The sequence below is a fragment of the Aspergillus tanneri genome (assembly GCF_003426965.1).
Source record: "Aspergillus tanneri strain NIH1004 chromosome Unknown AapTan_7_pilon_pilon_pilon, whole genome shotgun sequence".
Taxonomy (NCBI): domain Eukaryota; kingdom Fungi; phylum Ascomycota; class Eurotiomycetes; order Eurotiales; family Aspergillaceae; genus Aspergillus; species Aspergillus tanneri.
This window is the reverse complement of record NW_022984634.1, coordinates 3,082,215-3,095,689: the sequence shown is the minus strand read 5'-3', so window position 1 is coordinate 3,095,689 and position 13,475 is coordinate 3,082,215. Positions and strand designations below refer to the sequence as shown.

The window sequence follows — 13,475 nt, the reverse complement described above, 5'->3', positions numbered from 1 at the left end:
AAATCATGCTATCCGAGAGTGCTGGATTCACAGCCGAGTGGCCTACATTACCCTTCTCACATATATGATTGGAAAGGAAATTAAGGGCGAAAGGTTTAATACTCCAATTAATCTTTTGCCACCTCCAAATAATCCAGAGAAAGAGGACTATGTGGTTAATTTTATTGTAAAATATCGGCATGCGGCGAAGAGCCCTATTATCCTCGTGGATGCTTGCGCCATCTGTCATCGCTTTCTTGATAAAGTTTATAACTTGATGGAAGCTTTTAGTCTGCCTACTTTTGTAGCACCTATGGGGAAAGGTGCAGTGGATAAGTCTCGTAAAAATTATAGTGGTGACTATGCAGGAACAACGTTGAACCCCGGCGTGCGCGAAGTCGAGTTTTTAGACTTGATCTTAAGTATTGGAGTAATAAAGTCCAAGTTTAATACTTTGGGATTGTCGTATCGAATTAGATAGCTTTATACCATCGATCCGCATTCTATATTTATGCTTGTTCAATATTCTGAACACCCTAATATCGACCTAAAAGGTGTTTTGCGGAAAGTAACTTAACAACTGGGAGCTGTTAACTCTTAATTACAACTTATACAAATAAGGCAAGCATCTTACCAATTAATAAAAAAGCTTTAACTACTTATGTGGTTACCCATGCATGGCTCTAGCCAACAGTTAGGCAGTGGTTAAAAGGAAACAATGTTATACAGAAACTGGCACCTCCAATTTTGGCATTTGTGGTCCTCGATTCCCTCGAGGTGTTACTGCTATTAGCCAAGTCTTGTGAGGCAGTATTGGCTGCTCAGTTGGAGCCTGTCAAGGCGCTGGGTTAGCTGCAAAGGAGCAGAATCGGCGCACTGTACTATTCGTGGGCGATGGAAGCCTGCAGCTTACTGCGTAGGAACTCAGCTCCATGGTCAGAATTAAGCTAAACCCTGTTATGTAAGAAAACAGCTGCTATTAATATTTCTTCGCCTCTGTTATCACTAATTGGTTCTAGCTTTGTTATTTGCAACAAAGGATATACCATTGGGCGGTACATCCATGGATGGGACGAAAGCTACAACGATATTCAGCCTTGGGATGTCAAGGGCCTCCCTACAGTATTCGGGGCCAAGGGCAAATACAAAGGGTATAAAGTAAAGACTCGAGATAAGCTAATCAGCTTTTTTGCGAACAAAGAGTTCTTCTCAGCTCCATATCTACAAGTACATCTTAGTTTCTACTCTTTAGATTGCCTCCTGATGCTAATCAGTGGACTAGTTGGTGGAGGTCCACATGCCTCGCGATGATGCTATGGCGAGCCTGAAGATGACAGCCGAAGCGGTAGCGTCGAGAAATAAATGAGCCATATTAATTAGCCTGTAACTGACGCTATCTCCTCTCTGTTGTTTCAACCTCACTTTACGTTGTTCTAGACTCTCTCTTTTCTTTCTTTCTTTCTTTTGCCCCTGTCCACTATTCTGGGAAAGGGAAAGGAATAAATGCCATAATAATTAGGATGAAACCAACCAACTTAATTAAAATGGGTTGCTTCATGACAGATCCATAAGTCTTATTAGCAAGGATTTACGATGTCTTAGTTCGGGGGCAGGAAATTAATATTTGCATTAGTAGCAGTATGGTAGGGCTGAGGAGACCGTTTAGAAACTAGTACAATTTCAATTAGTGGAGAAAGGAGAAGCTGTCCTGAATTTCTGAATCGTTCTTTGTGAAATTGATTCCAGATGTCAATTGTAGTCTGTCCTATCACTTTTGAACCTCCCTAGCCAAATTTACGATCATACTTCATATCCCCTTAACCTGGGATGCACACCATAAGCACTAGGGAAAGGTTGGAGAGCATGAGTTCCATTCCAGAGTGACCGCAAATCGGCTGCTTATCAGGTCACCACGTGATTGGCGGGTGTTCAGGCGCTAAGGTGTCCAACGCATCAAAGCTTCGCTTGAAACCTTAGGCTCAGCCTGAGATGATTACCCCGACATTGACAGCAGATTGCTTGAGAACACTTATGATTGATCAGCAAGATCTAAAGAGCCGGTCAATATCTATCAAATCCAGGACTGGTTTCTCATCCTGGTGACATTATTGACTTGCTATACGGTTATGGTGCGTTATACCTCTTCGTCTGGCCTTCAGCGGCATTAGTCGCCCCTTTGATAATTTCCCCCATTAGGGATGGATCATATCAATTGGCTTTACCATCGCTCACTTCTAAAGCTTCATTCAGGTCTATCTATCTCACCGAAAAGGACGCCACTCTTTTTGTTTCCAGTGTTAGAGTGACACTTATTTCCTTATCTGATCGTTTCCTGTCAACACCATAGTCTTCGCAACGACTCGATCTCACCACGAAATCGAGGGTAACGGATTAGTCTCGCATTTTCTGTCGTGCATAGTCTTGGGTAAATAGTTGGGAACTATCTGGGATACAAACTCCAAAAAACGGTACCTCACTATATGCCGATATGCGTGATTATCGCCCAGCACCTTCAGTTCTCTAGTTGCCTGATCAGTATATCGAATACCCGCGCAACAACAAAGGGGGAGTTTGTGCTATTGGCTATGACGGCTCCCGCGCCATAAGAATTGAGGCTTCATCTATCTGTGCAGTCACACAAGCAGGAGGGATCGGCGACGCCAAAACCAGTGCGGGTTTAAATTGTATAACTGCCTTGGGCTACCTGACGTGTCGTTTTTCCTGTCAACGCGGCAAAGATTGTCATAATGGACGGCCAGCGACAGCAACAATACATTCCCGTTCCCCCGCCTTCTTCAACTCAACCTTCTCAGCCGCATATATTGCTGCCTCCGCCGCCGCCACGATACCCTCTGCCACAGCCTCAGGGTTTGATGCTCCCGCCCCCCCCCGGACCACCTCCGGGGGCAACATATGGCCCCTCTAAGATAGCGAACCCCCAGATACAACACCAAGCCAATCTCCAATGGGCGCCAAATTGGGCACCACGGCAAATGCTATCCCAGGGTATTCTTCCTCCCCCACCTCCTCCTCCCATGCTCCCGGCAAACCAACAAGCCTATGGTCGAGCTCCTCTGTCAGTTGCTGGTGAAGGCCGTACTTCTGCAACTTACGTTCCGCAAGGCGGAACGTTTGGTCCGGGGGTAGGAATACCTGCATTTGACTCACATTCCCTTTCTGCATATGAGACTCAAGGGACTCTGGCGGGTAGCGATCGACAACAACTGACGATTAACCAACCATACGAATATCCTAACGCAGACTCTGCATATAAGCGAGACGGGACCATTCCGCCTACACCGTCAGCTCGCACTATTCCTCCCTCTTTAGCCTCAAATGATGCATCGCACGACCCGTTTTCCACGATGACTGCGCAAAACCCACAAACCCAGCACCAAGACCAGAACGCCGAAGTGACAAAATCACCTAGTCATCGCCAAAGTAATAACAACATGTTGCTAGGTGGTATGTCACCCAGCGAAGCTGCCGTCCAGTGGCCTCTGGAGAGGGTCTTATTGTGGCTTGCAATGAATGGATTTTCCAACGACTGGCAAGAAACTTTCAAGAGCCTCGAAATCCAGGGGGCAGATTTTCTTGAGCTGGGCCATGGGTTTAATGGCCGCCCAAACTGGGGTAAAATGCACAATGTTGTTTACCCTCAACTCGCGAGAGAGTGTGAAAATAGTGGAACCAAATGGGATCTGACGCGAGAACGAGAGGAGGGGAAACGAATGCGCAAGCTGATCCGTCAAATACAGGACGATCCGAATTATGATTCTGGAATACCTATTCCAAAGCAGCGTGATTCTCAGACATTGGCGAGTGGTGGCCCCGAAACAGCTTCGGAGTCTTCTCCCAAGTATATTAGTGAGCCGGTGTCCGCTGGTCCAGCTGCGAATAGTCCCAATTTCAAAACACTGCAGCCTGCTTACAACCAAAAGCACAACGGACAAACCCGCTCTTTCACAACCCCTAACCCTGTTATCCATGATCATGCGTCATCAGAGCTCAATTCCAGTGAAGGCACCTCTTGGAGTCGATCGGATATTTCACGGGCTGCACTGTCCACTCTCAGTGGCGATCATCGGAGGCAAAGTCCTTCTGTTTCTAGTGAAAGTGGCAATTTCCCTGCTATTCGGCCATATGAAGATAGTCCCAAAAGCGGCAGTCCAGCTATGCAACATGCCGCACTTGCACATCCGGGCTTTTCATCTACTGGTGACTTCAGAGAACATACACGAATGAACAGCTCAGACTCAATTACAGGTCGCCGCTACTATGAAAATTATAAGCAGGACAACGCCCGTACTTCGCCGCTGGAAACCTACAATCGCCCGGTGGAACATACATCATACTCTAAGGACCATAGCAATCGACTGTTTCATTTTTTCAAAAAGAAGACGAAAAGTGGTGACTCGAGTCATCCATCCCCCGAGGAGCAATTATTGGAGTCTCCCACTAGTCCGGAGACACAGCGTCAAAACGGCTCTCTTCTTCCTTACGATAAGCAAAATTTCAGCAGTAGCGACATATCGGTAGATCAACATCCGCCACCTGCGTCAAAGCCTGTACCCAAAGAGAAGAAGTGGGCTTTCGTCACAGCAGATGGATGGAACTATCGTCTGGTGGATATCACGGATCTAGAGTTAATAGATCAATTGCGTGCTGCGATTTGCCAAAACCTTGGAATTTCTGATTGGGCTGGCTCCCAAATTTTCCTGAGCGATCCCGGTCAAGTTGAACACGACGAGCCTTTGAATGACACGTCTTTGTTTATCCATCGAAAGGCGAAGTCAGATTCGACTCGGACTCTCATACTTTACGTTCGAGGGCCACACTTATCCTCTGGCACGACCAACTCTCCACACTGCACAGGACTTGGGGTTTCAGTTCCAGACAAGGGGACAGCCTCACCAACAACCGTACAGCACCAGTTGCATAGAAAACCACTTGACGATGAAGCTCTCAGTAGGCTCTCGCCGCATAATCCAGCCAAACCTACCTCTCCCCAGCTCCCCTCCCGGACACAGCAGCTGAGACCTCCTTCGTCTAGGCTTCCAGCCTACGACATAGCACAAGGAGCACTAGGTTCTTCTCCGGTAGATAGTGGCCAGGACTCCAGATATGCTACTAATCTAGAAAAGGCAGAGTTCATGGCCCAGCAACAGGATGGGAAACGCGAGGCGGAGCAAAAACAGAAGGCTACCCGTTTCTCAACAGTCCCGCCTGCACCGCACCCGAGGAAGGATATTTATGGTGAAACTGGTTATAGGCGTAGAGAACTCATTGATTTCGACTCACCCCGTAGATCGCCTTATGAAGACAAGAAAGTTGAGCCTCTCGTACCTCAGCGCAAGCCACCTACTGCTCCTCCTGAGTCAAATACACTCACCAAAATCAATTCTCTTCGGAGGACCGATCGCCCGGTGCTTCATGGGCATGGAGCCACGGCTGGTACGGACAGAACCAGCGTCGTGGGAAGCCAATCGCCATCGGCCCAGGTAGGGCCAGGACTAAACAGTCTTGGAGGTAACTCCAGTACTACAACACCAGGTAGGACCCTCTGTACTAGATTCTCACTTTCTCGCTTCTTCTGCGGTTCTTCCTTTGGCTAACAATTGTATTAGATGAACCAAAGAGCGCATCGCGATTCTCTGTGGAGTCGAATGGCCAAAGTACTCCAACTTCTCACACCAATCAGTACCTTGCTAAATCTGGTGTTGCGTCTCCTGAGCGGTCCAGGCCTAGTGCGCAGTCACGCAAATCTTATGGACCTGAATTTGATTTTGAGGAGACTGAGGTCTCCTTCCAACGCTCGCCTGAAGTCACCTTCCTACGCTCGCCTGAGCCCCAAGAAGACTCAGATGATGATTCTGACGATGGCCTTTTCGCAATCCCACTGGCCAATAAGACACCAGTAAAGGAGAAAGGACCTATGATTGGGAGCCCAGAAGCGCAGAAGAGGTCCGAGAAACCATCCCTTACATTGAACACCGAAACCAGGTTAAAGAAAGAACTATCCGTGAGGTTTAGGTCACCTAGTACTAGCCACGAGAACTTCAATCCTTCTAGTTGTAACAAAGGCAGTGGGAAGGGAACATCGCCCGACATAGCCGATTCGTCGGAGGAAAAGAAACCACCACCTCGAAGGGATTCATTTGTACGAGGGAACAATTGGGCAAGCAGACCTCCTGTCGAAGGAGTCATCGAATACTTGGATGAATTCTTCCCTAACATTGACCTTGATGCTCCTTACCTTGATGGACAAGGCGGGTCACCACCGTCATCACCTGCCAGCAGAGCTCCACCAGAGAATGACACGATCCAAAGAGAAAGACAAGATAGCCAATCTTTTCCTTCACCGCTCCCTGCCAATGCCGACAATAGTACTCTGGGCTCTAGCGAGCCGACTCTGAAAGCACATGATCCCGGAATTATTGCTCGGCGTAACATCAATCGTTCTGGGGGCCTTACCCGAGGGAAGTCGATTCGAGAGGTTGCGAGAGGTGCCAACCAAGCCAGTAGGAACCGAAGTGTCCACTCGTCCACTAGCAACCCAAAATCTGGTGATATTTTGCGACGTAAGAGCACGAAAATGTTCGGAGCCAAGATCATGCAGATCAGCCCGAAGCCTGGCAGCCGTCTCAGCCAGCTTGATCCTATTCCTCAAAACAATGTCGCTCCGGGCAATCTACCCCAGAGACAACCAACATTCCGCATCATTAGGGGTCAACTTATTGGCAAAGGGACCTACGGTAGAGTGTACCTGGGCATGAATGCTGATAATGGTGAGGTCTTGGCGGTCAAGCAGGTAGAGGTTAATCCCAGAATTGCAGGTCAAGACAAAGATCGGATCAAGGAGATGGTGGCAGCTATGGATCAAGAAATTGACACCATGCAACACCTCGAGCATCCGAATATAGTGCAATATCTCGGATGTGAACGAGGGGAGTTCTCGATTTCCATATATCTCGAGTATATCTCTGGTGGCTCCATCGGTAGCTGTCTGCGCAAGCATGGCAAATTTGAGGAAAGTGTGGTGAAGTCTCTCACGCGGCAGACCTTAGGCGGGCTAGCGTATCTCCACAACCAGGGAATCTTACATCGTGATCTGAAAGCAGACAACATTCTCCTGGATCTCGATGGGACCTGCAAGATCTCCGACTTTGGCATTTCCAAAAAGACCGACAATATCTACGGAAACGATTCGACCAACTCTATGCAGGGATCTGTATTTTGGATGGCGCCAGAGGTCATTCACTCTCAGGGCCAAGGGTACAGTGCCAAGGTGGATATTTGGTCCCTGGGGTGTGTGGTACTGGAGATGTTTGCCGGTCGTCGACCCTGGAGCCGAGAGGAGGCGATTGGGGCCATTTTCAAACTGGGAAGTCTGAGTCAAGCTCCCCCAATCCCGGATGACGTATCCTTGAATATCAGCCCAGCAGCGCTTGCCTTCATGTACGACTGCTTCACAGTGTAAGTGGCTTCCCCGCGCTTAGAACGTCTTTGGTACTAATCAGCGATCTACACAGGGATTCATTGGAACGACCCACAGCTGAGACACTTCTCACCCGTCATCCTTTCTGTGAACCGGATCCCAAGTATAATTTCCTAAATACGGAACTCTATGCCAAAATCGGCGAAGATTCATAGGGCGGTTTTGTATGTGACTACATGTTAAGCAGGTGTATGGATGGTTTAATTGGTTGGTGGCGGTTTTCCCTTGTGTTTTCTTCCCTTGAGCCTTGTATACTCATTCATTCCCCGTGCATCTTACCTACTTCTATGTCAAATTCACTTCTGATGTGCATAAACACCCACCCTTTGAGGGCAATGTTGCTGGGGGGCGGGATCGGACGGTCTCCTTGATTGACTAACCGTCCCAATCACCCACTGGACGCTATGTCACATACCTATATCTGTATTACCCTCGAGGTGGTCATCCGTAGACGCACGGGTTGCAGCGGCAGTGACGTCGATGAGTGGCAGAGACATCCGCCGCCCTCGATGATGCCATCTGCAGGTCCCGGTGACGCCAATACCCTAAGCCCTAGGCGCGTCCGGCCAATCAGCGCGCGGGCACTCGGATTCGCTTAGCAGGAATCCGCACCTTACCCGATTTGTGCGTTGCAACCACAAACGTCGTCTCCATCCACCCTCACCCCTTCTTCATCACCATCTCATCCCATCCCCATCCCCAACCCCCAGAAGGAGAGGCCGGATACCTACGCCGTCTAGGTTTCTGCCTTAATCGTCGCCTTCTCGCCCTCGTTTCCCCGTACCGAATTGCCGCGATAACAGAGAGCCTTCCCCCGGAAGGCCCCCAGAAACCCAGGCGTCATGGCGGACGTCCGGTCCAAGGTATGTGTGCGCACCGAAATACAGCTTCCCTCGTGTTCGGGCGACCGGTTTCACCCCTATCCCATTGGTTTTCGGGTCAAGCTTGATGGTGAATCAATTGGGTGAAGGGGTTAAAATCGGTTGACCAGGAATCCAGATGAGGGGTTTCGTGAACGGACCAATAGATGGGAAGGACGAAGAGACAGAGGAAAAAAGAAATGCTGACCGATGATTTTGACTTACAGAACCTCTACGAGCTTCTTGGTATTTCCCCCCCTGCTATATTTCATTCCTCTGGTTTCATCCTACCGAGTCGATCAATTACATCATCTAACATTATACTTGCTTTTTCCTCCGATTAGGCAATGACCCTGAATTAGACCCCAACAGAGAACCTGCTCCTCCCACGAGGGCTGTAGACCGACCTGCTCCCCGTGTTGGCAAGCGAGATACTCCCAAGGAAGTTCCCGCCCAGTCCCGTCCCGCCGAGTCCAGCACTCGCCGTGGTGGACGTCCCACTGGCAACGAGGCCGGTATGTTTCTCCGTACTTTGCATCCTAGAATCCCCTACTGATCCCTAGAAGCTTTCCGTGACCGCAATGCCGGCAGAAACAACAACCGCGAGAAGCCCACTGATGATGGCAGCCAGCCCCAACGGCGTGGAGACCGTGGTGGACGTGCTCGCAACGACCGCCAGTCCCGTACTGGCCAGACGTAAGTGGTTCCTGCAGATTCACTGTCCCCCCTTTCCAATATGGGGAGCTAATTTTCGTATTCCACAGCGACACCCGCAAGCAGGTGAGCCAGGGCTGGGGCGGCCAGACCGGCGACAAGGAATGGGCCGATGAGAAGGCCGGCGAAGCCATCGCCCAGACTGACGAGAACGAGCCTCAGACTCCCGGCGAGGAAGCCAAGGAGCCTGCTGACAAGTCCAAGTCCTACGCCGACTACCTCGCCGAGAAGGCCGCCCAGGGTGACCTGAGCGCTAAGCCCGTCCGTGCCGCGAACGAGGGCAGCAAGCTCGACAAGAAGTGGGCCGAGGCTAAGGAGCTGAAGCGCGTTCAGGATGAAGAGAGCTACATCAAGGGCAAGGAGGATAAGTCCAAGCGTGAGAAGCAGCGCAAGGAGAAGGCCTTCCTCGACGTTGACATGCGTTTCGTCGAGGCCCCTCGTGGTGGCGGTGCTCCTCGTGGCCGTGGAGGTCGTGGCGGTCGCGGTGGTCGTGGCGGCCGCGGTAACGGCCCTCGTGGCGGTGACCGCGCCGGCGTCCCCGTCGTGCCCGTTGACGAGAAGAACTTCCCCTCTCTGGGCGCCAAATAAATGGGCTGACCTGATCAGTCGGTGAAAACCGGGTGTCAACCTTACTGCAGTTCCCCGTCGGTGGATTTCATTTATCGCGGAGACCAATGGTTCACCATTACAAGATCACAATCACCGGAGAAAAAAGGAAAAAAAGGTAAAAGAGTAGGAATGTAACCACTGCAAATGCCTCTTGCTGGTAAAATGACGCGATATGGATGGCAGGAAATGGAAACGTGATGAATAATTCTGATCCCTCACGTTCGGTTTAAAATGGCCCTGTAATTTGATTTGAATGTCAAAACTAGGAAAGTGAAAACGCAGTACACTTCTCAGTGGTTCTCACCAACGAGATATTAGTCTTTACGGACTACAGTAAGAGTCGAAGCATAATCTAGTCCAGCTCTTTCATTTGCTTCGCCCTAGATGGCTAGCTACGTTGTAAAGCAAACGTATGTGAGATACAGGGACGTTAATAATATGTTCACATGCACTACGAGGTGCATTTATCATGCGAGAAAGACGGAGGTGACATATCAACCTGTCACCCACAGCCAAAAAAAAAGTAGATAATTGCTAAGCAAAATTTAAAAAGCCATCTCCAAATCATATGTCCAAAAATCCAAAAAAGAGAGAAAGAGCCATAAGAGGAGAGAAGCTTACAGTTCTTCCCTCTCCGACATAAACACTGGCTGATAGGACTCTGCGACAGCCTGCGCAGCTGCGACGGACCAGTCAGCCAGGTTGTCATCGTCATCATGATCCAAGAAAGCCAGACCGTCCATGGCACGACCGCTACAGGCACGCTGGAGGGCCAGAAAAGCAAAATGGCCGCCAACCACGGGACGAGCAAAGAAGAAAGGATTAGGGAAGCCGCCGTCCCCCTCGGTGTTGTGGAGGTCGGTTAAGGGACGGTCGGTGGCAGTTTCGTTGATCCATTTGGCGACGGACTGGAGAATTTCACTACGCACCGGCTTACTGGCTACCGCCATGGAGAAGAATTCCCAGTCCGTCTTGGTGTACAGGTGGCGGCTGTCCAGGGGGAGGCCGTACTTCTGTCGCACATAGTGGTACCAAATGGATTGTCTCTGGTAGATGTAGCGTGGGACAAAGCCGGTCTTCTGGGAATGATGAGGAGGTTGGAGGGGGAATTGAGACGTGGAAGAACGCGCCGAGAGATCCGTGGCGTCCAGGTGGAAACAGAGCTGCGCGTCGGCATAGAGGTTGTAGATTGTCGTCCACGAGCCGTACCAGTCATAGGCGAGTTTGGCGTGCGTTTGATCTCGCGACATGCCGTATTCCTCCCATTTTTTGATGTACGTATGTGAGATGTTCTGTGGGCAGTTGGTCAGAGGGATGTGGTTTCGCAGAAGGGATCTCCACACACCTTGTAATAGGAGGCATCCGATTCATGTCCGGCCAATTCAGCCAGCTTGCTCATGGCATTGATACCGATAATGCCTTTCAGTGCCAGGTTCGTCTGAAGGGCAAGCCAGCCAGCGAAATCGTCCGTGGAGACTACGTGCGGGTCAGTGAGGTCTTCTCCCCTTCAAGATATAGGACAAGGTCGTTCTTACGCTGATTCTCAGGTTCCAGGGAGAACTCCACTAAGTACCCAGTCCATTGCTTCCAGAGCCGGTAGCTGCGTCGAACCCACTTCTTCGCCTGGTGCTCGCCTTCCGCGCCGCCACCCCATTTCCCATCCTGCCTGTCAATTTCCCCAATGCTCTGAAGTGCTTCAAGAGGGAAGTATCCTAGTGACTCTTCCCGGATTTGGGGAGATGCACCCTGCGTTGACCAGATCGATGATGCAGAGGAGTCATCGTGGTAACGCAGCGAGTTTGCCACCGCCAGTCCCATAATGATGATGTTGCCACATTCCTCCACAGGCATGTATTCATCTCTACCGTCGGGGTGGCCCGTGGCGTTGGGGAAGTGCGCTCCCAGATCGTGCATGGCATACGAATTCGGGTATTGTCCACTCAGCGCATGCTCGATCAAGGGCTCCAGGAGATATGCCAACCACCGGGGATTGGTATACATGAAGAATGGGAATGTAGGGAAGATAACATCGATGGTCTGGAAATTGCCGTTAGAAGAGATTTCTTTCAGGAACAGGATCGGATCGTCGGGGGTTCCCGAGAAAGTGGTGGCTCCCATAACCTGACGCGCCGAAAGTGACACAATATCTACATAATCATGAGCTCCTGATAGGTAGGCATCCTGCGCAAGTTGGTCGGAGTAATTTGAAGCCAAGGTTCTCGCATTGGCAAGATCATGGTAGTGGAAGTCCAGCAACGAATCCACACTAGAGAACCATGATTCCCAGAGAGGTCGCATCAGCGTCAGTCCACGGGCTGAGGCAAATTGGACAACGGGATCTTGAATCAGTGCAATGGTAAAGGTCACGCTATCCCCTGTCGTTCGGGAGACATTGAAAGGCTTGGAGAAGGCCAGCACGGGCTCTCGATCCCCAATCGCGCGGAAAGCGTCATCATTTCTATTGCGCAGGGCTCCGCTGGAGGCGAAAGCGTGTCGCACAGCCGAGGACTCTCCCGATTCATAAAGGGCATCCTGCATCTCATGGTTAGTTGCGCACGACTAAAGACATCAGAAAGGGAGACGAACTGAAGGACCCGTGACGTAAAGAGTACCCCATTCCGCTCGGTCCCTGATCTCGGAGAACAACATTTCGGTCTGTCTCCGCAATTGCCATCGTTGCAGCGTCGGTTTGTCATCTTTGGAGTTCAGGCTATCGTCGTACTTCCAAGTGACTTTACTGCCCGCATCTCCGCTTACCCAGCGACCGTTGACGTCCATGTAGACATTGACACCCACATCGCCACGGACATGAATTGTCACATACGAGGCGGGGATCGACTGCCGCAGAGTCGATGTGGGAGTGATGGGGGATAGGAACGAGACCGTGATCTCCAGGGGAACTGCAGCGGAGGATGTCACCGCATCGATGCGATAGGTTAAATTGGTCGTCGAGGCGTCGTAATGGGCGCCCAGATAGATGGGGTATTCGATCGGGGTAGACCTGAAGGAGGGGTCCATGTCAGGGCAGATATCTCTCTCACAGAGGGATCGGCCAGCAGCGTATATATACATACTCTGAATCAGAGGATAGGGAATCATGAGGCTTTCCTAAAAGCGGATAGACGACGCCCGTGCTGGGGATCTGAGCCATCAGGGACAAGCCCAGCTCTTCCCCGGTGTAGAACATGGGCCATTTGGACCACGGCACATCGCGAGCATTTCCCAGCCAAGTGCTGAGGTAGGGATTACGCACGATCAAGGGCAGAACGGGCGGAGTGAGAGTCGATGCCGTAGCTGTTGCCTGCAGCGCAGCCACTATCACTGCGAAGGAACGCATTTGGAAGAAGGGAAAAGTCACCAGGATAGAGTTGGGAGACGAAGTTGACGGCCGCTGGTCCGAGACGGAGAGAAAGTAATAATGATGCAATGGAGGCCGTCCGATGGGGATGTGATTCCGGACGATGAAGCAAATGGAAGAGAGAGGAATCAGGGAATAAACGTCAACGACGGATCTGGTGGACCTGATGGGTCTGATGGATCTATTGGATAGATATAGGAATCAATGCACGGCAGATCGATGGGACGAAAGCAAGCGGGGAAAGCTCCATGTTTTCACGACGGAATACGAATGGGGATGCTTCCGGATTCATCAGTCCTGATGGTGATAATGATGATGATCTTAATCACTTCTCTCCGTCCATCTTCTATCTACATCTCTGCAACTACCCGTGTGCAAGTACATGACGTATACTCCATAGTTACTCCATAGTTACTCCAAGTCCATCCAAACCTTTCAAACGGTACCGTTCCGTACA

At 50.5% G+C, this 13,475-nt stretch overlaps 3 protein-coding genes across 3 annotated transcripts; 2 read left to right on the top strand and 1 right to left on the bottom strand.

The window, feature by feature from the left end:
• Positions 1-2,726: 2,726 nt before the first annotated feature.
• On the top strand, positions 2,727-7,632 carry bck1 (putative MAP kinase kinase kinase (Bck1); the record flags this gene model as incomplete). Its single annotated transcript, XM_033572252.1, has 3 exons — positions 2,727-5,532; positions 5,607-7,455; positions 7,512-7,632. The coding sequence occupies 3 exons, from the start codon at positions 2,727-2,729 to the stop codon at positions 7,630-7,632; spliced, it is 4,776 nt and encodes a 1,591-aa protein (XP_033425567.1).
• A 249-nt stretch (positions 7,633-7,881) lies between these two features.
• Positions 7,882-9,639, top strand: stm1 (putative telomere and ribosome associated protein Stm1; the record flags this gene model as incomplete). Its single annotated transcript, XM_033572251.1, has 5 exons — positions 7,882-8,008; positions 8,080-8,340; positions 8,682-8,852; positions 8,904-9,033; positions 9,102-9,639. The coding sequence occupies 5 exons, from the start codon at positions 7,882-7,884 to the stop codon at positions 9,637-9,639; spliced, it is 1,227 nt and encodes a 408-aa protein (XP_033425566.1).
• Positions 9,640-10,277: 638 nt separating this feature from the next.
• ATNIH1004_007630 (putative glutaminase) lies at positions 10,278-12,997 on the bottom strand (the record flags this gene model as incomplete). Its single annotated transcript, XM_033572250.1, has 5 exons — positions 10,278-10,952; positions 11,006-11,136; positions 11,196-12,192; positions 12,247-12,661; positions 12,735-12,997. The coding sequence occupies 5 exons, from the start codon at positions 12,995-12,997 to the stop codon at positions 10,278-10,280; spliced, it is 2,481 nt and encodes an 826-aa protein (XP_033425565.1).
• Between the last annotated feature and the right edge of the window lie 478 nt (positions 12,998-13,475).